The sequence below is a fragment of the Neospora caninum genome, chromosome X, assembly GCF_000208865.1.
Source record: "Neospora caninum Liverpool complete genome, chromosome X".
NCBI lineage: Eukaryota > Apicomplexa > Conoidasida > Eucoccidiorida > Sarcocystidae > Neospora > Neospora caninum.
The window spans coordinates 5,999,154-6,021,201 of NC_018396.1; the positions used below are offsets into that span (position 1 = coordinate 5,999,154).

General features: G+C 56.9%; 2 protein-coding genes across 2 annotated transcripts; one reads left to right on the forward strand and one right to left on the reverse strand.

Moving 5' to 3' along the window:
• Positions 1-4,633: 4,633 nt before the first annotated feature.
• Positions 4,634-9,562, forward strand: NCLIV_051790 (putative retinitis pigmentosa 1-like 1 protein; the record flags this gene model as incomplete). The annotated part of the gene is made up of 2 exons (XM_003884732.1): positions 4,634-8,407; positions 8,474-9,562. The coding sequence occupies 2 exons, from the start codon at positions 4,634-4,636 to the stop codon at positions 9,560-9,562; spliced, it is 4,863 nt and encodes a 1,620-aa protein (XP_003884781.1).
• Positions 9,563-11,864: 2,302 nt separating this feature from the next.
• NCLIV_051800 (conserved hypothetical protein) lies at positions 11,865-19,826 on the reverse strand (the record flags this gene model as incomplete). The annotated part of the gene is made up of 12 exons (XM_003884733.1): positions 11,865-12,028; positions 12,369-12,413; positions 12,820-12,870; positions 13,221-13,254; positions 13,832-14,179; positions 14,685-14,744; positions 15,275-15,421; positions 15,575-15,663; positions 16,154-16,288; positions 16,526-16,584; positions 17,108-17,276; positions 17,819-19,826. 12 exons carry the CDS (start codon positions 19,824-19,826, stop codon positions 11,865-11,867), a joined length of 3,309 nt encoding a protein of 1,102 aa, XP_003884782.1.
• Between the last annotated feature and the right edge of the window lie 2,222 nt (positions 19,827-22,048).

The following is a 22,048-nucleotide window of genomic DNA, read 5'->3' on the forward strand; positions in this document are numbered from 1 at the left end:
GGGCACCGGCAAAAAGAAAAGAGAAGAAGGACAGGGAAAAAACGAAGGAACAGGGAAAAGACGAGAGAACAGGAAAGAGAAACGGAAGAACTGACGGAAGACCTGTGAACGGCAGCTTACGACAAAAACAGAAAATTGCTCTAGGCAAAAGAAGACCGCATCTTGTTTGGTGGGAGAGCTATCTACAAAAAGGCGGTTTGAGGTGAGAAGGAAACAGCGACAGAGGCGGGAAGACAACCGCTGACAGAAGTGCCCTTCGTACACCACAGACACAGGATCAACACCGACAGAGGCAGGAGAGTTAAGGGGGGCGCGGAGTTGCTACATTTTCGTCGGATTCGATCGTGGAGAACAGGAGTTCTTGGAGGGAAGAGAGGCGCGCTCAGCGAGGAAGAAAGAGAGGGTCTGAGTCCTCAGAGACGAGAGAGGAAACGAGCCGAAACCGAAAAAAGACAACCTGACAATGCGACAACCTTCTGCCAGGGCATCCAGCTCGCCGGCACGGTGCTACTTGTTACACCAGCAAAGCCTCGGGATGCAAAACGACCTGGAAAGACAGAAAAATATGCGTCGACTACACACCACCGGTGATACGCTTTCAGTCGGAGATCAAACACCGAAACTGAGGAAAATGAGATGCGTTGTGAACCGCGGCAGGCGGTCTTTTTTGCGCGGAAGCTCTCAGGTGTACGTACAGGCAGAAACACGATTCAACACGACAGAGGACGGGAAACAGCGAGACTGACGAGAAAGAACCAAAAATAGCAAGGAGAGAAGGAAAAGTCCTGGACTTGCCAGTTTTCGCTGGAGTGTCGCTCTGTGAAAAGACACGTCGCCTCTGGAGTGCTTCGGTCTGTGTGTGGATCTCGCTGCCTTGCAAGCAAACGCAAAAACAATCGAGCAACAGATAAGTCCTGTATTATGTTTGTAAAAAAATCTCGTTTTTTTTCACCGCTGGGACCTCAGAAGGCGGAAAACCTAGTTGGGTCGTCTTTTCACGCATAAAAGAAGCAAATCGTGCAAAACTTTGACTTGCGGAACCAGCAGTTGCATTAACGGACGACAGCGTTGCTACTCGCCGCCTTTGCGTTCTCCCAACTGTGGCGCCTTCGCGACGAGACACCGTCCAGGGGCTCGAGTTCAAGGAGCAGGGGACTTCAAGTATCCCGTCAACTTGAGGCGCGTCCTCTCGTCTCTCCTTGAAAATTTAAACATGAAACGACCAAGACGCGAGAGCTCTTCGCCCCAGTCCCCTCTCCGTTCGCTTTACCGTGCGGTGAACACATTTTCTTCGCTGTCGGCGCGCTTTGCGACAGGACATCTCGTCTTGCCACGTGAGTTCGGACGAGGTTCGGACGCTTGCTTCCCCCTAGGGGGGTGAGAAAAGGGAAAACTGAGGAGAATGCAGAAGTGTGAAGCGAGAAGCACAAAGTGGAGGAGAGCAGAGAAAAGTGTGCAACACGAATACACAGTCAAAAAACAGACGCAGCAGCGCAGCTGATATAGACACGCTCGCAAACACGAGGCCCCCGCAAGCAATTCGGGAACAACCACCCCTTAGAAAAAGTACAAATGAAACGTGAAAGCGGATTTCGACGCAAAAATTAAAGGGCGTCAGCTCTTTCCGTCGGGAGTGGCGCTCGCCTCTTTTAAAGTGCAAGTTTATTTTTCAACCGTGCCGTCGCAGCTGGGCTCAAAAGCCTCCGAGCCGAGAGGCTTCCTTTGCAGGCTCGGTTCCTGGAAGAGTGCGTGGAACGCCACGCTACAAACTTTGCTGTCGCCGCGCCCAAAACAAAGCGTGGCACGTGCATACGCATGAAAGCGCCGTTCCTCTTGACTCGTTGTGGATCTTGGTGCTCAGTGCGTGATTCTACCCCGCAGCAGCACTCCAGACGCAAAGATGCACGTTGCCTGCATCGACATTTCGCAAACCTCATGAACAGATTCAGCGTAGAAAGGCTGGAAAGTGTGGTGAAACGTCGTTCTGCAAACGCACGCTATGCTTTCTTGGGTTCTTGGTGTGTACATCCGCCAACCCCCCAGGAAAGCAAACGAAGCTCTCCTGTCTCACCGCTGCTGCATTGGATTTGTGTTTTTTCGAGAGGCTCCTGTCGATCGAAAAGGGTGACAGTACTTTCCACGAAATTCACATCTCTGCAGCGTTGTAGATGTGCGAAAGGGGTCTATCCTACGGAAAGGGTACGTTTCATGTAACCCTCAAGACGGCTCTCGGAAGAAAGATGTCCACGACGACTCTTTAAAAAGCTGAGCAACGTCGTTTCTTCCACGAGAAGTGAGAAACAAAAACGCACGGGGAAAGGGCGGAAGGCAAAGCCGGCGGTGTGCAGCACCTAGCGTTTCTGGGAAAAGCAGGAGGCCTCCCCTTTCTGACAGCGGCGGCATTTCTCTAAAAAAACAGCCTCTTCACAAAGCTGTCAAACGCGTGTCTTCCACTCTGCAGCATCGCAAGAGTTTGTGTCTCGTTGCCAGCGGCGTGTCACGGCTCAGTCGCCTACAGGCCAGAAAAAGAGTTCTGGAGAGAGAAGCGGACTCACTCGAGGGAATGGATACATCGTTGCTTTGCAGCCTCGTTCCCCCTCTCGGGCTTCCGCGATCCTCCCGGATACGAGCGCCTGACGATATTCGGCAACAAGGGGACAGAGTGACCCCAGAGCGTTGCAGAAAGTTTCGTGAGACTTCTACAGAGAAGGATGCGGCCAGCATTCGCGACGCAACACAGAGTCGAGAGTTGTGTGGCGGAACGGGGAGAAAGGCAGAAAGTGAGGACAGGTGTAGATTTGTGTGCGTGTCCTGATCGCGGCGCCTCGTCGAGCGAGTGGCGGGATCACCCCTCATGTGGGAGACGTTACGTTTCTAAAAGGCCGGCACATCTTTGGCGGTAAACTCTTTTGTAAATGGAGTAAACTTTCGCTTTCCACTGATCCACCAAGCTCATCACTGCCTGGAGCAAGTTGTCATTTCTTGCCACAAGGCACCCACCCCCCGAGAAAACACTGGGAAAAGAGTTTTGTCGGCTTTCTTCTTGGCAAATATGTCCACCACCACCCCACTGGCCCGCTAAAGACAGCGAAAGTGTCGGATTTCAGGTTCCGAAGACATTAGGTTATCCACATGGGCTATGCTCTAGGCGGAATATATGGACTACTGTTATCACGCGTATTCTACCCGCGAGAGAAAAAGCGATGTGTAACCGAACGCTTTGCATGTGCCTCAACACGGATACTCGGCTGTCCTTTCGTAAGTTCATGTCGTGGACGACAGAGAAGAATCAAGGAAAAAGGCAGCGCCGGCGACGGAACAAAGACCTCCTGAGAATTCCGTGCCTCATTCCCCTGTGTCCTGTCTCGTGCGCAAACCGCTCTTTTCGCGCACGTTTTTTCACAGCGTACCAAGTCTCGCGCGGCGGCGTTGCGCGCGTTTTCGAGAAAACGCCGCTTATAGACTCTTTTGTGCGTCGCTTGAACTTTCCCTTTTCCCTTTCCTTTCAAGAACAACTCAAAGCATTTTTTGAAGGCCGGAGATTCTCCCTTTTTTGACTCGCGACAGCCTCTTTCTCTTCTCCCCGTCTTGTTCTGCCGTTCCTCCGCCACTCGGCGGCTCCGCGGCCTCTCTGAGTTCGAGATTCTCCGCTGCTTTCTGCCACTGTGACGTTCTTCTCTCCTCTTGCACCCGATTCCTCCACTTCTTCATCTTTTCTTCTTTCGTCACCGGTGAAATAAGTACTCTTATATAGGACTGTGTGTGCCTAACTGCGATTCCTTTCCGCCTCGTCTTTCAGCTGTCTCCCGCGCGGCCTCCCCCGACGGGGGAGCGACCGCGACTCCCACTGGAGAGGTGACCAGAAGCCTCAGCCCTCGTCCCTGCCCATCTCTTCATCACCAAAGAGACAAAACCAGTCGATTCACTCTTTTCTGCCTTCCCGTTCGTTCTTCGGACACGCGCAAAACGCCTCACCCTCCTCTCCTGTTGCCACGTTTGTCTCCCGTTGGCCTCCATCCACACCAAAGCCCTCCCTTTTCCTTCCTTTTGTCGTCTTCCTCTTCCGATGTTGTCCTTCTCTTCTATTGTCGTCCTTTTCCCCCGCATGGCTTCTTCCGTTCCTTCGTTCGTTTTCCTCTCCTCACTTTTCCTCTCTCACTCAGCGTCCCGCATCTCCAGAACTGAACTTGTGCTCTCGACGCGACACCACTGCAGTTAGGCGCACTCTCTTGTGCTCTCTCTGTCTTTCCTCGCCATTTCTCCCGCTGAGTCTCCAGAAAAAGGAGACGCCGGCAGCACCGTCGCCGAAGGGACACGGAAGCCGAAGGATCCCCTTCCGATTGAAGCGAGGCAAAGCCAGATCCCCCCCACCCCCCTCCCTCTGTCGAGGTCCGTTGGCCCTCTTGTTGAGCAACCTCCATCCGTCGCACAGTCCTTCTTCTGTCACGCCCTTCTTCTAGTGCCTTTGTGCTTGTCAAACGTATTCACGGTCGTCCCTGTCCTGTCCTCTCGCCCCCCTTTCCCGCGCGACCGCGCTTTCCGTCGTTTTCTCAGAGTGTCTCACCAAGGCGGCTGTCTTCGCCTTTTCTGCGCCGATGCTTCGCTTTCTCGCGACGTGTGCCGTGAGACTTCTATGGATCTAACGGGCACTCTTCAGGGGCCGGATCGCACTCCGTCAGGCGCCCCGCAGTCGACCGCCCACTTGGCGGGGTTTGCGGGCCTCAACCCTGCCATCGACAGAGAGGCGTGGGGCCCTTTCGCTCCGCAGTTCGCCCAGCAGTCCCTGCTGTCTCCGTTTCCTTTCGGAGATGGAGACCCTAGCCACCGAGACGCGCTCTCTGCCGCGCCCCCAGAGGCCCAGCGTGCCCGTGCAGGTCCCCCCAGCGGGGCAAACAGTCACCTCATGCCCCTGCGGGAACATCCCAGCCACGCATGCAGAGACGGCCTTCCGATCTCAGTCGAGGGCCTCGGCTTCACACACCGCGCGACTCGAGGCTTCCCCTTCTTCCCCAACGCTCAAACGCACGCCGGCGCTCCGAACGGTTCGTCCGTCTGCGCGTTCCCCGGCGGCGGGGGAGACGCCGGAGCGGGGTGGGGCGGCGACGGCAGCTCCGGAAGTTCCCTCTCCCTTCCTGGATGCTCTGTCTCTTCTTCTCTCCAGCAACAGCGACTGCTTCAACAGAGGCAGCGAGCAGCGGCGTTCGCAGCGATGCACGAGGCGACTTCGACTCTGACTGGGGTCAGTCGAGAACGAGACGGGGTTTCTTCTCTTTCTTCTCGTCCTTCTCACGCTTCCTTTGGGTTTTTGGAGCCTTCGCTGCGTCCCGATGCCTGCGCTGAGATGGGGCCTGGTCTCTTTTTCCCGGAGACGACGCGCGGCGAAGAGAACAGCACGCAGGAGGGCCTTGGGGCGAAGCAGGCGGAACGTTTGCCAGGGCGCGAGGGCGAAGACGGAAGGCGAGACGGCGGCCGCTCGTTGAGAGGAGGCGGGAGAGGGAGGAAACGGGGCGACGGAGAGAGCAAACCGCGAGGAAGAGCGGCAAAAGGAAAAAGCTCGGCCCCGTCTTCAAATCCCGTCGTTGACTTGTCAGGTGGCGTCTCTTTTCCTCAGGCTCAGCCTCTAGACAGCGCAGGTGTCCAGGCACAGTTTGAGGAGGCGAGAGGGGGGGATTTTCCGGGTCTCACAAGTCTCGTCCACGAGGGTGAGGGGTCTGAGGACGCGCGCGAGCGCCTCGTCGCCGGTTGCCCCGCGTCCTTCGGTCCAGCCGCTCGCCGGGCTCCTTGCCGAAGAGACAAAGAAGGTGGAGAAGAGACGAGAGAAGAAGGAAACGTGTTGCCTCCGGGTGTCTCGAGCCAGGACGCCTTGCGGGCTCCTCTCGCTCCCGTCGTTTCCGCGGGTTCTGCCGCTGAGAAGGAAGGCAGTCACCCGATTGGAGACACTTCTTTGCTAGGCGGAGTTCCAGCGACTTTGCTCGATAGAAGCCACGGGGAGCGCGGCTCTGGCCAGAGCTGGTCTCGGCCAGAGGCCGACGATTTGGCCGCGCGCCGGGGAGCAAGAGACAGCTCTCGCAGGGGTTCTGTAGACTCAACGGTGAACCCTGCAGAGTGGTGTTCCCTTATTCCCGCGGACATCTATAACGCGTCCTTTTCGCTGCCGGAATCGAGTTCAACTGCGTCGACGCCGCAGCTCCGCCCCGCGCTTCCTCCAGACTCTGCAAACCGAGAAGAGGCGCCCAGCGCAGAGAGTGCGTCGTCGCATCTTCTCCCTCTCTCGCTTCCGCCCTCGTCTTCCTCTTCTTCCTCTTCCTCTTTGTGTTCTTCTGCTCCTGCCTCGTGGGCGGGAGTGCACTGGTCGCCGTCTTTGCGGTCGGGGTTTTCGCCGAGTGAAGAGGCGGCGGCTCTCCAAGCTGTTCTGGCTGCCTGTGCAGAAGGCCGCATGAAAGGAGGCCCTCGCGCGTGCGCCCGGCCGCCTTCAGCTGTCTCGTTTTCTCGGGGGATCCCTGCGTGTCTCGGTGCGTCCCGAACGCTGGCAACCTTCTTCGAGCACATCCTGGCAATCGACAGTTCGCCCTTTCCTCAGAGCACGGCGGGGAAACCCCCCGGCCTGCCATCCCTGAACCCTGTGCAGCGTCTTGAGGCGCTCCAGAGGCTCTTCTGCTCTCTGGAGGCGGCTCTGCATGTTCACCAGGCGCTGCGGCTCGACGCGGGCATGCGGATAGGCGGCGATTTCAATCTCGAGCACGTGGACCGAATCGCGTCCTCTTCCTCCTCCGCGGGGCCTGAGAATCGCTCTCCGCCGGTCGAAGCGGAGAGCGCGCTTTCGGGCTCCGCGACCGCGGTCGAGAGAGGACGCGGGCGGCGAGGGCAAGCATGCGACGAGGTGTGGGGTGGCGAGGGCGGCGAGAGACTCCTAGGGGTATGGCAAGGGGGGATTTCTCCGCTGAATCTGCCGATTTTCTTGAGAGTTCGACAGGAACAGTATCTGCAGCAAATGAGAGAGTGGAGCTCTGCCTTTCCAGCGCCTTTCGATGAGGCGGAGACCGTCTTCCAGCCAGGGTTGCTGCACAGCGGAGAACGGGACGAAGGTGGAGACGACGAGGCACGCAACCGGAAGAAGAGGCCCGAACTCGCTACAAGCCTCGCGACTCTTTTGCCATCAGCGTCGTTCGTCGTGGACACGCCTTCTCTGCCGAAGGAAGAGAGAAAAGCTTCCGCCATCATTCGCGGGGAGGCGTCGACTCCGGCTAGGGGGCGTGCACTTCGAGATGGAGATGACCCGAAGCGCCGCGAGGGACGAGAAGTTGCGCGTGGCGAACTTGAGTCGGAGACGCTGTCTGCAGCTTCAAGGCGGCCACTCGGACTGGTCCAGAATATGGGTTTGGGCATGGATGAAGTGAAGCGGGAGAAAGATCATCTTGAGGAGGGCGACGCCGAGCAGGGACAGCGTCTTGCTCAGTTGTTTCCGGGGGAAGTAAAGGGTGTGGAAGGTCGCGGAGAACGAGACGGGGAGGTCGTGCGTGCCGACGAAGATGCGTCCGGCGTGCGACGCGCCGTCTCTCGCGGGGTCCCCTGCGAGATGCGATTTGATGGGCAGGAGACGGGGACGGTGAAGACTGAAGAGAAGGGAGAGGGCGATATGGAGAGAGTGCGAGAAATGAAGAAGGACGAGAAGGGGAAGAAGCAACGGCAGATGTCTGCAGACTCCGACGGGGGAGAGGTGGAAGACAGGAGGAAGTCAGGAAGAGGCGGACGGCGAGCGATGAAACCCGGTGGAAACGCGGCGTCGGAGTGCGATTTTCGTCCGGAAGAGGCAGACGAGGAATACGACGAGGTCAAGCCGAAACGGAAGTCAAGACAGAGAGCAGGACGCCTCGAGCCGCTCGCTCCCGCGCCGTCCTCCCACGCCCCTCAGGCGCTCCTAGATCCTGCGTCTCCGTCGCCCTCGAGCAGTCGTCTCTCGTCTTGTGGGCCCTCGGCGTCTCTCGGGGCGAAGCGGTCACGCGGCGAAGACAAGAAGAGGGTGAAGTCGCTGGATGCCTCAGCTGTCGACTCCCGAAAACGAGAGAAGCTCTCCGCGTCTGTCGACGGCGCTGTCTCACGCCGAGGAGACGAGAGGGCGGGCCCTCCCTCGAGTGCGCCCCCACTGCTCGACTCCAGCACGCCTCGAATTCCCAGGAAGAAAGCCAGACTGCTGGAGACCTTGGAGGAAGAAAGCATCCAGGCGGAGCGGGCTGCCTCGCTCGCGACGCGGGGTAAAGCGCGCGGGCCTTCGGGGGCGATCCAGACTGGTGCGGAAGACGAGGGCGGGTTGGGGAAGAAGGACAGTCGTCCCGGTCTTGAGGAGATCGATCCGTGGCTTCTGCAGCCTTCGTCGCCGCCTCAGAAAGGTCAAGAGGCTTCAGCGAGTGTGAGTCCAGGCCCGAGCGAAGTCGCGTCTTCCAATCCCTCTCTGTGCCCTCGCCACACGTCCCAGGCACACCGGGCACAGCTCCCTCAGCCGCAGCCTCCTCCGCCTCCAGACTTTCCGCCCTTCTCACTGGCCGCTTTCCCTTCGTCGCGCTTCAACCCTCGCCAGGCGCCGGGACCTGCGTTCCCTTCCGACCGCGAGGGCAGCACGGCGCGGTGGGGCGATAGAGCCCAACGGGCCGGTAGGCCCGGGGACCCAGTCTCCGCGGAGACGGGCTGTGGGGCGCCGTCGGGAGCGGGGTACGCGAAGCGGAAAGCGGTGGGCCCTCGCCCCAAGGGCTACGGCCAGCAGAGATCGCCTGGGTTTCTTCCCCGCGAAGGCGAGAATCGGGCGGCAGGCGAGGGGCGAGAGCCCGGACACTTTGGCGGCGGCAACATGGTCAGAGCGCCTTTCTGGTCGCGTCCCGGCGGGGCGCCGAATCCCCCCGCAGAGGGAGGCAAGAGTTCCCAGACAGTACGAGGCCAACCCCGCATGCGCATGCCGGCGGGCCTTCCCGTCAGGGGCCAACCCACCAGCGACAATGGAGGCGCGATTCCCCCGCCGCCTCCGATGCCTCCACCGGACAGCCATCGAGGCCAAGGGCGGAACCCTCAGCCCCACATCCCGCCGGCTCCTTGCTCTTTCTTTTCTCTCCCTGTCGAGGGACACCCGCACAGTGCCGACCCGAGGCGACACTCCGGCTACCTCCCGCCTTCCTTTCCGTTGCGAGCGGGCAGAGGGGGCGAGGCGAGGGGCCCAGACAGCGCGGCGATGGAGAACGAACTCGCGAAGGAGAGAACGCCCTTATACGGGACGGCGACCGGGAACGCCTTCCAACCAGAAACTCACCACGTCGGCTACCACGGCTGCGTCGCCGCGGGCGCCGCGAGGGGCGGTTTGGGGGGAGGAGCCGACGCGGACGAAGAGGAAGAGGAAGGCCAGGTTTCTGACGGGAGTGGAGGCGAGAGAGGAGAGGCCGACGGGCCCATTCTTGCGGGAATCGAACCGGGAAGCGGCGATGGCGCAGCAGGTGCCCGAGGGCATTTGGGGTATCGTGGGGCGCGAGAAGGCAGACAAGTGCAAGACGAGAAAGAAGAAGGGGAAGAAGAAGACTGAGACAGACCATGAGAGGGGAAGAACTAGACCAAGCAAGCCTCTTGTCCTTCTCAGGTGCGCCTCTCTGTTTTCCCTTTTGTTTTTTCGGCCGACGTTTCCCTCTGTTTCGGCTCTCTCTGTTGCTGCTCGTTTCCGCCTTTTCGCCCTCTGTCTCTCCTCATTCCTCTCCGTTCGTCTCCGACTCCCGCTCGCTTGCTGGGCTGTCCCCTCTGTCTTCTGTTTTCTTGTTTTCAAGCGATTATCTTGTCTCTCGTCGGCTCGGTGGGTGTGCTGTCTTCACCGCTCTCTTGTGGCTTCGTGTGGCGGTTTCTTCGCGTTTTCCAGTTGGTGGTCCTTCGGGGGGGGGGGGGGGGGGTTCGCCGCATCAGCCGCGCAATCGACAGGAAGCAGCGCAAAACGCTCGCCGTGGGGGCGACGAGTGGCAACTGAGGCGCTGGTTCGAAGGGCGAGACGAGGATCCGATCAACGGTTCTTCGACTCTGTAAACGAGTTTTTCAGAAGCCCGACGGCTGGGCGGTCGACTCTCACTTCGGCGTCCCATTTTGCTGATTCGAGTCACACGTATCACGCGATTCACGTTGGTAGTCTTCCTGCCGCCAGTAAGCGGGCTCCTCTCCACCCGACCTCTGAGCGTCACCGCTAGCGGGTGCTTCCGCCTACCACCGCGCCGGAAGTTCGAGTGCCCGTAGGTCAGATACGAACCCGAGATTAATAAGGGATGACACAAATCTAAATCGCAAGCGGATTTGGTACTAGTTTTAACACCACCAAATATGCTAGATAACACCATTCCGGCAAGGTACATTGTGATGTTCAGGAGCCCGCATATGCAAGTGACCCAGCCTCACGACACCATGTAGAGGATCTGTGCTCGCCGTGTAGGCGTGCAAACGAGATTCGCATTCTTGAGAAATCCCTGCGGCAACCTACTGTAGCCACTGCCTTCCTAGGGCGTGTAGCTCGAGGTGATTGCTAAATCTCGAGTTTTTTATCTCTGACGCCACCCCCCTCGCCAAGGCACAACCGACCTTCGGGCTCACGCCCAGTCAAGATAAGGGGACGCTATGGCTGCAGATACACGCGCACGCGAGTTAGCAAACTTGATCTCTCGTATACACTGGCGGCGAAACATACCAGCTAGAACAGAGTCGCTGTGGAAGGATGCTAATGACGCATGATACAAAAACCCTCAACTTTGAGCTTTCCCGTGTCCATCGCGCGGAAACGCGACTTGTCCGGCACGCGCACGCTGCAGTCGCCAGAAGAGCCTTCGCTTTGTGGAGGTGAAAGACGGAAGGATATATTCTGGAAGACAGTGGGGTATGAGGCTTCGTGTGCCGCGTCGCTCCTTGTCTGCGGAACAAACGGGCAGAGCCGCCCATACGTTTACAGTCTCTAGGAGCGTGTGTCAGGGAAGCAATGTCAAACGGGTCTCTTGATTGAGGGTCTCTCGGCGGATGTGTGCAGGTTTGGTGCCGAAATAACTCGGATGTTTTTCCCGGTCTTTCTTTTTAAAAGGCATCGTTTCCCGACGACGCGACGAGACCACGCCACAGCGTGGAAACGCTCGCGAGCAAAAACCTTCCCCTCTTGGGAAAAAGTTGGTATCCGAACCGATTCGAGCAAGTGTTCAAAAAAGGCGCACATGCAAGCTCGTTAGTCTTTACACGGAGTCAACGACCAACAACGCTGATCGACACGCGACAAAGAGAGAGTTTCGAGAGACAATTCCGAAGAAGATGAGTTACACGAAGACATCAATAAGGTTCGCCTGACGCACACGTACCAGTGCAGTGGGCGAGTCAAGGCGTCGAGAAAAACGTGCAGCGTCATTGCGTTCAGCAGGCATCCTAGACTAGTGAAGTGAGAACGCTGAGAGTCTCCCGCTTGACAGTCGACACCACACGCACACCGATGCCGCACGAAGGCGACTCATGGTTCACGCATGGCGACAAACCTGAGCAGAGGCCGCCAAAACTGATTCGCAAAAAGACGCCTTCGAAACCGAAGACGCTCCGAGAATGTATCAAAAGGAACCCAAAGAACATCCGACTGCTTGGCGATACTACAATATCTATCTACCTATATAATTACGTGTATGTATATATATGAATACTAGCATAAATACAGGCGTCGAGGAAAGACTGTATAGGCGAGATCGCAGAGATCTAGAGGGCCTGGACATCGGGTTTGTTTCAGTGAAACTCTTGACAGAGACACGCGTCCCCCTTCACGGGTATTTTGGTGGGGGCGGATCACAGAAAAGACCTCGATTGGGAAAGTTTCAGAGGCGCGTTGCCTTTCACTCCTCTGAAGCGGGGGAGCTCTCTGCAGCGTCGCTGGTCCCCCGCGCGGCCCCGGAGCGCTTCGTCCACATCTCGCGCACCTGCTTGGGGACGGCAGCCAGAGTGGACCGCGGGTCCTCTGGATTCTGGATGATGTTCAAAAAGCCAGAAAACGTATCCTCTGCAAGAGAAGATCCAAAACACGCATGCAGACATTGTGCCCTTATGTCAAAGTGTCAAGCCGGCGCCTATGCATGCATGCACATATAAATACTGCTTTTGTACGCAAACCTGGTTGAGACCCTTGGGGGACGCACGAGTGTATGTACACCAAACGTGCTTACTACATGTATATGTGGATACATGTGAGTAGACATAGAACGCGCTACAGATTCGAAGACACATAGAGACTCCTGGACATCAAGAGATCGACGAACGTCGTCTTGTGGAAACTCTAGAGTATTTCGGCCGCTCGGTTTCCGAGTGCCGCCGAGATGTCTCTGCGAATCCGCAAAACGCACCATTATGGTGTCGGAGCTCTTCGCTGTAAATGACATAGCGAATGCCTGAAGAGGAAAGGCACAGAGGACAGCGAAAGACGGACAGAATCCGAAAGTACCCTCCCACTTGCGCGGATTTCAGACACACCAACATACGAACATGCCGTTGCAGTTCTACATAAATAAAATATACATACCTGGCAGGAGCCCGATTTATCGAGGTACGTACAGGACGATACGGATACACCATAAGTGGCTCAACGTGCAATCGCACACGTACACGCGCACATTCCTCCATCAATATACAGCTGTACATACATTTGTACATATATGTATGTATATATATATATATATATATATGCACGCATCCAGCCGCGGGCCGTATTTCTTTGTGACTCGAAAGGCGGAAGAGGCGCTGGACAGCACCGCCAGGTAGCGAGTTCGCGTCCACATTCTCGCAATCCTCTCTCACCATGCTCGTCGAGGTAGTTCTTCATGTGTCGCATTTTCATGTACTTTGGCGCTGCACACAGGACGGCACAGAAAAACGTTGCCTACTTTTTCAAGTAGAAAGCATGCAACAAACACCCGTTTGGCTCCTCTCCGAGAAAATAACCGCGGAACTCAAAGCTACAGTGACCGCCCCATCGCTGCACGCCCCAGCAGAGAGAATTCTTCCCTAATAGACACTAAATATATGTGTATAGGGGTATGTATATTTATGTTGCATACACCCATATAAAAACATATAAATAAATTTTAACTGTCTGTACATATATATATATATATATATATTTGTATACTCCCAATTTGTAGGCTTGTCTCTTGGTCGTTGGTTTCTTTGTTCGCCACGAGCTTCGGAGGGACACTTACGCAAGCGCGCAGGACGGTCGATATCCGCGGCGATCTGCAGCGCACAAGAGTCGGGCATTTCTAGAGAAAACAATGTCAAGAAGGAAAGCAAACTTTTTGGGCTTCTTCTCTCCAAATTCGAGAATCACTCTTTTCTACACCCACACAAAACGGCTTTTTCTCGAGGCTGCTGCCACACTCCTACGTCTTCAGATTGCCGACCGGCATGCGATCTTTAATTGGTGGGGTACCTCTACGGCTAGTCATACACAAGCAAGAGCAGTAAATCTATGAGCTGTCCCAGGTTCTATTCTTCTCTTTGCCACGTACTCCAGCAGATAAATACACATACATTTATATACATATATATACATATATGTATATGCATATGTACCCATATATATATATATATATATATGGGTACATATGCATATAGGGGAGTCCGGGAGATGAGGAAAAAGCACCACTGCGTCTACTTGCCCCTGTACACGAGAGGACCATGCAGTCAGGTGGATTGACCGCAGAAGGCGAGAACGAAGGGAAGGTAAGCCTCCATACAGATAATCTACGGAGGTGAGTCTCGTATATCAGGTTTTCTAAGACTGCCTCGTGTGCGGATTGCCTAGACTCACCTTCCGTTCGGGACAGTAGAACGCGACGGGGTATCCATCGAGCAGGGCGCCTTCTTCCCAAACACTTCCAGCGATGCCCTGAGCTCCCAGACTGTCGCCGGCGTTCTCGCTCTCTGATTCCGGCACCTGCTTCGTCTCGGCCTCGCCAGCCTCTTTGGCGTCTTCAGCTTCGCCCAAAGACAGCGACGCCTTCTCCTGACTGCTCTGGCGGTCTGCCGACACTCTGACCACAGCCCCTGCAGTGAGGAGAGCGCGGCGGAGTAAGGCCACATCGGCCTTCATCGCGTAGTACCCGAAGCGATCGTAGTCGTGCACCACCTTCTCGAGTCTCTCTGCCGGGAAAAAGTCCTGAAGACGCCGTGAAGCGACACACACAGGCCATACAACTCGCGACCTAACGCTCCGTCGGAGGTGCTACCATTGCGCGATGTCTGTACATGCGTCAGACTCTCAAAAGACCACAGAAGCAATGCCCGTGCGCTGGCGCGCATATCCATATGTATACATCGATATATATATATATATACAGATGTATGTTTATGTATCTGTGTGTATTTGTAGCAGACGGCTCCAGGGAATAAGGCCTGCAGCAGCCCCTCCTGCCGAAGAAGCTCCAGGGGTGCTGTCTCAAACCAAGTCCAGCAGCGTAAAAAAACAAACGTTGGACAAAGGAAAAACAGACAGCAGACGCTTCGTGCCTAGTTCAAATACGTGCACACACACATATTCACATATGTATACATACGTTGCGGGATGACCTGGATTCCGGTGTACAGACATTAGAAAATGAACAGTGAGGGCGAGGAGAGCCCCGTCCCGCCCAGACGAAGGATCGAAACCACGGCTTGCTTACCTTGAAGCCTTGTCCAGGATGCATCTCGTCCACGACGTCTCGGCACTCTCGCGCGGCTTCCTGGAAAGAAACAGGGACGAGTCCCAACAGACTTTGAATGCAACAAGGCAATCCGCACCGAACGGCGACTTTCAAAAAAATACCAGAGCCGGCAAACGGCTGCATGCGGGCAGTCGGTTTTTCTCGATCATAACGGCGAGAGAAGCACCGCCACTTCTCTTTGGGAGCCAGCGAGAGCGCGTGCATGTATATTTGCAGTAGCACATTTCTACCCTACAGTCGAGCGACACTTTGCGAGTGGCGAATCACCCGAGTAGTGGAAGAACGAAAGAAGGGAGAACAAGCCGACGTGTGAGTCTCCACATGCGTGATATTCACATATCTGTGCTTCGGTGACAGCCCGTCATACAGACCCCCGCCCCCCGCCAAGCCTTCGCTGTTCAACTAGAGCGACAGGGTTGTGACTGCACGCTCGATTGTCGGTATTCGGCGGTAAACGCCTCTACCGGCGGGCTGGCGTGTCCAGAGCTGCTCAGAGTGAAACGTAAATGTCGGAGGTCTCTACGGAGTTTCTTTGCATCGGCGCGCACCAGGAAGAAGCAGCAAAGTTTCCCGCTGGTGTCCTTTGTCTGTTCCATGAGGCGACAAAGAAGACGCGCGACGACCTTCTCGTCCCACTGGCCGCCGGACTCCTCTCGGCTGTACAGACGGAGTGCGCAGATCGCCCAGGCGAGTTTCTGAAAGCCACAAAACGCAAACACGCCGCGGTGGTTTGGGAAGAAACGGCACAAACCGAACAGATGTCCTGTTGAGTGCGGAGGACGTGGTGTCGCACGTGGCGAGGCGTTTCTCCGTTCTCTCGGCTTTGGGTTTCTCCCAAAAACACTTACGCATTTGTCCTCGGTGCTGAGCACGCGCTCCCTTTCGACGGTGCCCATCATCGAAGTCAGGACTTTCGTCAACTCGACGGCGTGAATGTCTGAGAGAGTCGCATAGAAACGAACGAAAGGCACATTTCGGTCTCGCTCCTCTCTCTAACCCTGAAAGATTCCATCGCCGACTGCTCCGCTTTTCGTGTCTTCTGGGGTTCCCGCCCAAGTTCTCGTTGTTCCGCCGTCGTGGGAGATCCCCTAGTGGGCGGTTTGGAAGAGAAACGATCCGTTACTGTCCAGATCGTTGCGCAACTCTTTCGGGTATGCAAGCACATGGATCACGGTTGTGCATGCGCTTTGAAGAAAGCAGGGAATCTAAATAACACGGGAGAAGTGAAACCGCGAATGGCTGACGCTCTTCTATTTGCAGAGTGCAGAGTAGGGTTCGGGCGTCATGCCTGGATGGTTTTGTGATCTTGGATTCACAAAAATGGATTTTCAAAAACGGGAGGGATACGGACGACAGAACAAAGACGTTATATACGCCTTCTTCACCCCTCCTGATTTGCAGATCTTTTACCCAGCTCGTGGCCTTACCGGCACGTGAACTTGTCATTGCATGCGTGAAGATCAAGGCCGACAGTGTCCTGGGCGACAACTGTCGTGCAGCGACGTCTTGCCGGTAGTGTCGCTTAAGAAGAACAGAACTGAAGAATCCCAAATTCTCTTCACCTGAAAACAGTATGCAGTCGAAAGGAAAGGACAGAATGTGCAGGTGGAACAATAAATACATACATGTGTATGCTCTGTATTCACATACGCCTATGAAGATATGCTGGCGTGCACTGAGTAACATATACACGTAAAAATGTGTACAGTCATCTATATGCATACCCGACGTCTACAGAAATGTACGTCAGGTACGAGAGATTTATCCTTTGCCTTCCTGACGGGAGGAACTAGACTTACGGAGGCAACGAAGCAACGACAGAGAGGCGAGGCAGCGAATAACCACATCCGATCGCGTCCTGAAGAAAACAACGAATCGCCAGCTCGGCGAAGCAAACCGCCCATGTTCCTCTCCCTTACTGCACAACTTTCCAACGATGCATGCATCTCTTCCCACAAACCTAACTGTATGTATATATATACACGCATATATGTATACAGAAATACATATATATATATATATATATATATATATTTACATGCACGTATGTACTACAGCTGCTCAGCTTGGCGTGGGCACAGGTTCCACGCGGACGAACGATTGATTCATTGCGTCCATACAAACCACCACCGAGACTTGCAGCTCTACCCGTGGTCTTGCATCGATGACATTGTCACCGTCGCCTTTTCTTCTCACAGGTCAGCGAAAGATCAATCACGTTTCAGTTTCGTGCTCGCGGCGTCTAGATTGTGCCCGCCCATGCATATCTATGTAGCGCCCGGTCGTTCGCCGCGCAGCTGTCTCGTCGCCTCGCAAATTGCGACACAGTTTCTCTCTTCCCTCGATGTTCGTGTTCCCGCGTGTGTCTCTCTTCCGCTTACTCTCGCATGATTCGCGCGAGAGCCCGGAGCGAGCTAAAGCCGAGACGCTGATTCTGCTGCTGGCACCGCATGCTGTTTGTGCACTGCTCCAAGAGAAGCTGGATCGCCGCGCCTCCCCGAGCTTCGTTCTGTCCGAAGGCGTTCGGAACCACCATCCTCTGGCCCAATTCTGCGCGCAGCCGAAAGCACACAGTCACGCAGCTGAACATCTCCACATCCACCCCGATGTACATACACCCAGCCGTCGGACACCAACCGAGCCTCTCCCATACATACCCATATATATATATATATATATATATATGCGTGTCCGTTTGGATGTACAAAAAAGACGCAGCGGCGTAGGAGGTTGGATATACGAAGCCCCGCGTAGCCTCTTTGCCGTTGGGCGCACGATTTGCCGCGAGCATATACTTTTTCCGAGGCCGCAGCACGTACAGGCTACATTCTAAAGCTGTGTGGAGACTGAGAGCCACGCACACGGCCCCAGACCGACACGCGTCGAGGGAGAGCTCCACAGGAGTGCAGCGAGATCGGTCAGAGATTGGTGGTCAGGCAGCTCCGCGCGGTTCGATGAGTGTGCGTCAACGCGTTTCGTGACATCTCCGGAGTGGACTCACTGTCCTCTCACCCTTCTTCTTGTTCTGTCCCGTCGCGGGACTTGCGGAGTTTCCCCCCCCCCCCCCCCCCCCCCCCGTGCGTGCCTCTTACCGGAGACAGTTTGGAGGAAGGTCGCTCGTGTGATCATGTCTTTCTCAAAGAGGACGGAGACGCCGGTGAACGCGGGAAGCAGGTGCTCCAGCCTGACCTGATCCATCGCGGCGATGTAGACTTGCGCGAGTTTTTCCCAGATCCGTTGGCTGTCTTCTTTTTCGACGGCGACGCGTCGGAGGGCCAGCTCCTCCCGCGTTTTTGCGTTCGCGTCTGCGTCGCCTTCTCCCGTCTCGGCTGCTTCGTTTCCCTGCGTGGGCGCCAGGCTCGCGGTATCCGGGCCAGTCGCAACGTCTTCGAGAATCAAGTGCTGGAAGTGGCTGATCCGCCCAGTGAACCCCACAAGGCGGAGAAGCTCCATGGTTGCGACGACGCCTCCCCGCACGCGAGTGATGTCCAGGTCGTACATGACGGAGGCTTCTTCCGAGGCGATCGCACAGAACGGCAGAGCCACTTTCTGGTACAGTTTCGAGCGCGAGACGGCCCGAGCAGCCGCGCACTCTGGCAGGGTCAAGGCCGCGAGGAGATGAAACACTCGCGCTCTGTCCAGCAGGTACCCCTTTCCGATTTTCTGCGCGTCGTCGCCTTCTCGCTTCTCCGCAGACGTCTGTCTGAAGGGCTGCACTCCCACCTCCGACCGCGCGTCGCGGCGTTTGAAGGCGATGCGGATGTTGTTGATGAACTTGACGAGTTCCTCGAGGATCCTCTCGGACTCCTTCGTCATCACCACGCGCTCTTCTTTCCCGTCCTCTGCGCTCGTCTCGGCCTGGTCCCGGTCCCCGAGGGCCCCAGACTCGGCCCCGCCGGCCGTCACCAGGCGGTTCAGACGGAACGCGTGGTGGAACCGCGTGAGGACGTAGACAAAGTCGATCGACCGCGCATGCAACAGCACCTCCGGGTCGTTCGCCAGACGCAGCAGCGCCTCGGGTCCGCCTTTCTTCAGCGCCGACTCGTACAGCCAGGCCTTGTGGCCGAGCCGCCTCTGGAGGAGCTCCATCATGCGCTCCTGGAACCGCGCAGACTCGTCGCCCTGGGTGGCTTGGCCTCCCGGGGCCTGCGTGTGGGGCGGGCTGTAGTAAGAAGGCTGGATCGCCGGCGCAGCGCCGAACCCGCCGTAGCCCCCTGGGGCCCCAGCGGGCGCGTAGGGCGCGGAGTACTGGCCCTGGTCGGGAAACCCAGGCGCCGCGGGGTACTGGGGCATCTGGGGGCTGCCGACCCCGCCTGGGGCGCCGTGCATCGGGTAGGGAGTCGAGGGCGGATAGGCCCCCGGGGCCGGGGCGTACCCAGGCACTTGCCCAGGATACCCTTGCGCGGGCACGTGGCGCTGGTCGTCGCCCCAGTAGCCCTCGGCTTGCTGGGCCCCCGCCTGGCCCTCCGGCCAGTAGCCTGTCTCCTCGGAGAAGTGGGGAGCCCCCTGGGGTGGGTAGTACCCCGGAGTTCCTGCAGAGCCGTACGGGGCACCAGGGGCCACGGCCCCATACCCTTGGGCGCCGTAGGGCGGGTAGCCTGGCACAGTCTGCGCGGGTGCGCCCGCGTAGCCGTACGTCCCCGCGCCCGCCGCGTCGTATGCCGTCCCAGGCGCAGCGTACGGCGCCCTTGGGTTCACTCCATACGAGGAGGCCTCGTAGCCGACCTCTTGGGGTGGGTACCGAGCCGGTTCGTCCTCTCGGAATTGAGTTGCGCCGTTGTACACGGGCGGCGGCGTGACACTGAAGAAGCGGTTTCTTTGCAGCAGGCCGTTGCATGAGGACGGCAACACACGCAAACGCAGCTCGCCGAAAACAGAACAGCCTGGACCCGTCGAGGAGTCGTAGGCCAAGCAGCCGCCCGACGGCAACCTGCCTGGCGGCGTGAAGAGCAGCGGAGACGAGAGCGCGCGGCTGGCCGGCGTCGGCGGGAGAGAAAACGCAGGTGAGGGGACAGCCACGGGCGGACCAGCTGTCGCATTGGCCTTCAACTGCCGCCGAGTAGCCTTCGAGAGGCTCGACGGGGCGATGGGGACGCGCATTTCCGCAACTCGAAATAGACGCGAGGCACGCAAAACGCCAGCGGCGAGTGTCGAGACTCCAACTGCTCTGCCACGACACGCTCCGGCGGAAACCGGTATGTCTGAACTCCTTCCAGTTCCACGATAAAAGACAGGCGCAACGCGGCGCTTCACGGAAAAGTGGGAAAGAGTGTATTGGACGGGAAACGCACAGACAGCGTGGTGTCGATGAGCAAAGCAGGAAGAACTCGCAGATACCGGAAGAGAGAGGGGCGTAGGCGATAGAGCGAGGAGCCGCGTCGCTGGTGCATTTGAAGAGAGGCGGTGAAGTGACCGATGGAAATTGCGAGTTTTTCGACAGGGCGAAGGGGCTGGAACTTCGACCTCGACTGTCTGTTGTTCCTCTACCATTGGCATGCAAGACGGTCCAGTGACAGGCGAGAACGTGCGGCGGCCGCGCACGCGCGAGACCCGCTGCACACTACGACACGCAGAACTTTTCGCAAGCTGAAAAGTTGGGGCTGTCAGGAAGATCCCTGCGAAAGACACCGGCACAGATTGCTCATGACACATAGACACCGTGGGGAAAATGGGAAAACAAACATAAACGGTCTCCTGGTTCGGCGTGGCGAGAACTCGAGACCCGTCGTCGCCTCGAGTTTCGCGGGAAGGCGACGAAAGATCGACGAATAGTCACAGTGGAAGGGTGTTGACGATGGAAACAACATCCAAGTTCGTCCCTTCTCGCAAACAGATGAAGACATCTCTCTGGCGCCCCGCTTTCCGCTGTGGCGTTTCGATGAAAGCACCAGATTCCCCTTGCCAATCCCTTGGTCCGTTCCAGTCCCACAAGCGACGGCAGTGGTCGAGCGTCCGTTCGGTAGACGCCTGCGGCACGTGTTTGCTTTCTGAGGCAAACGCTCCTGCGCTCTCGGCAGTGGGGTGGGGAGCTCGAGGGCCAGCACGGGAGATTGGGATGCTAACTTTTGCGCTGGACCGTTTTCACCTCGCGAAAGGAAGACCGGCGACGGCGATGGGACCAGGTGTTCGTCCGAGCACTCGGAAACGCGACACGAAGGCACCTGACAGCACTGCGGGCGGAGTGAGAGAGAGACAGACAGAGAGAGCGTAGGTCCGCACAGTTCTTCTCGGAAGGTATCACACGAGCATTTAGTTGAGTCCGTGTATTGACTAGAGCTGCGAGGCTGTCACAAGTCGCTTCTGGGCGTCCTGTTTGCGGGATGAGTTGCGTGAGGACTCCGAGTAGAAAGTGGGAGGCATCCAAGCAAGTTAGAAAAGCAACCTTCCCACCCAAAGAGAAGGTTTGCCGTCGGTGACACGGGTTTCTGTCCCACGGAACTACGAGGCATGCCGCAAGATGCAAGTGTTTCAAAAAGAGTCTGGACTTCGAGGCAACACCGAAGCAGAGCCGCCGACGGCGCCGTCGACACGCAAGGAAAGGTCCGAGCTACTGAGCGAGAGTCACGAGACCAGGTTGGACACTGGCAGGAAATGGAGCAAGTAAAAGAGCGATGGTTTGCTTTCCAAAGGAGACGGCACTTCACCGTCCGCTCGTCGCTTGAGCTGGTTTGTCTACTGTTACATATTAGATTATCTTCGCTCCCATGGTCTGTAAAAAGTTAACATTAAAACGTATCAACTGGCTGGCAAGAGGGAACGACCAACCCGTCAGTGTGGGATCGTGTTTTGACACAAAACATCCTACAAAGCACGCGACGCCTAAACGATCTCACGCGTGGCGAAACATCCCTGACACAGGTCGAGTTCCGTGAATTTCGGGTTCCGCAGACGAATGTTTCGGCATCTCCGTATGCGCTGAAATGGCCGTTTTGGGGAGGGCGACAATGTACAGACCGAGGCTCTGCCGCTCTTAACTTGTACGTGGAGGCAGCCTCTCATTTACAACGTCGCGTGTACGCACTCCGATGCATTGTAACAGCAGCAGCCGGGGCTTCCTTCACTTGTTGGGAGGCGCCTGGACGAGTCAATGGGGATTCGTGGATCAGTGCACGCCTGAGTTTGAGATATTGAAGGCTGTTCGGGATGGCAAAAGGAACGATGTCAAGCATGCATGGGCCAGCGGAGATGGTAACGCCATCCATACGTGACTCACACGTTGACGCTTTGCCTCTCGTCCCTGCATTTCCCTGGAGTATTTATTGAAGAAGGGAATGCAATGGTGAGGGCTGGCAAGCACATGAGAGCAGTTGTTTGTCTCTGCT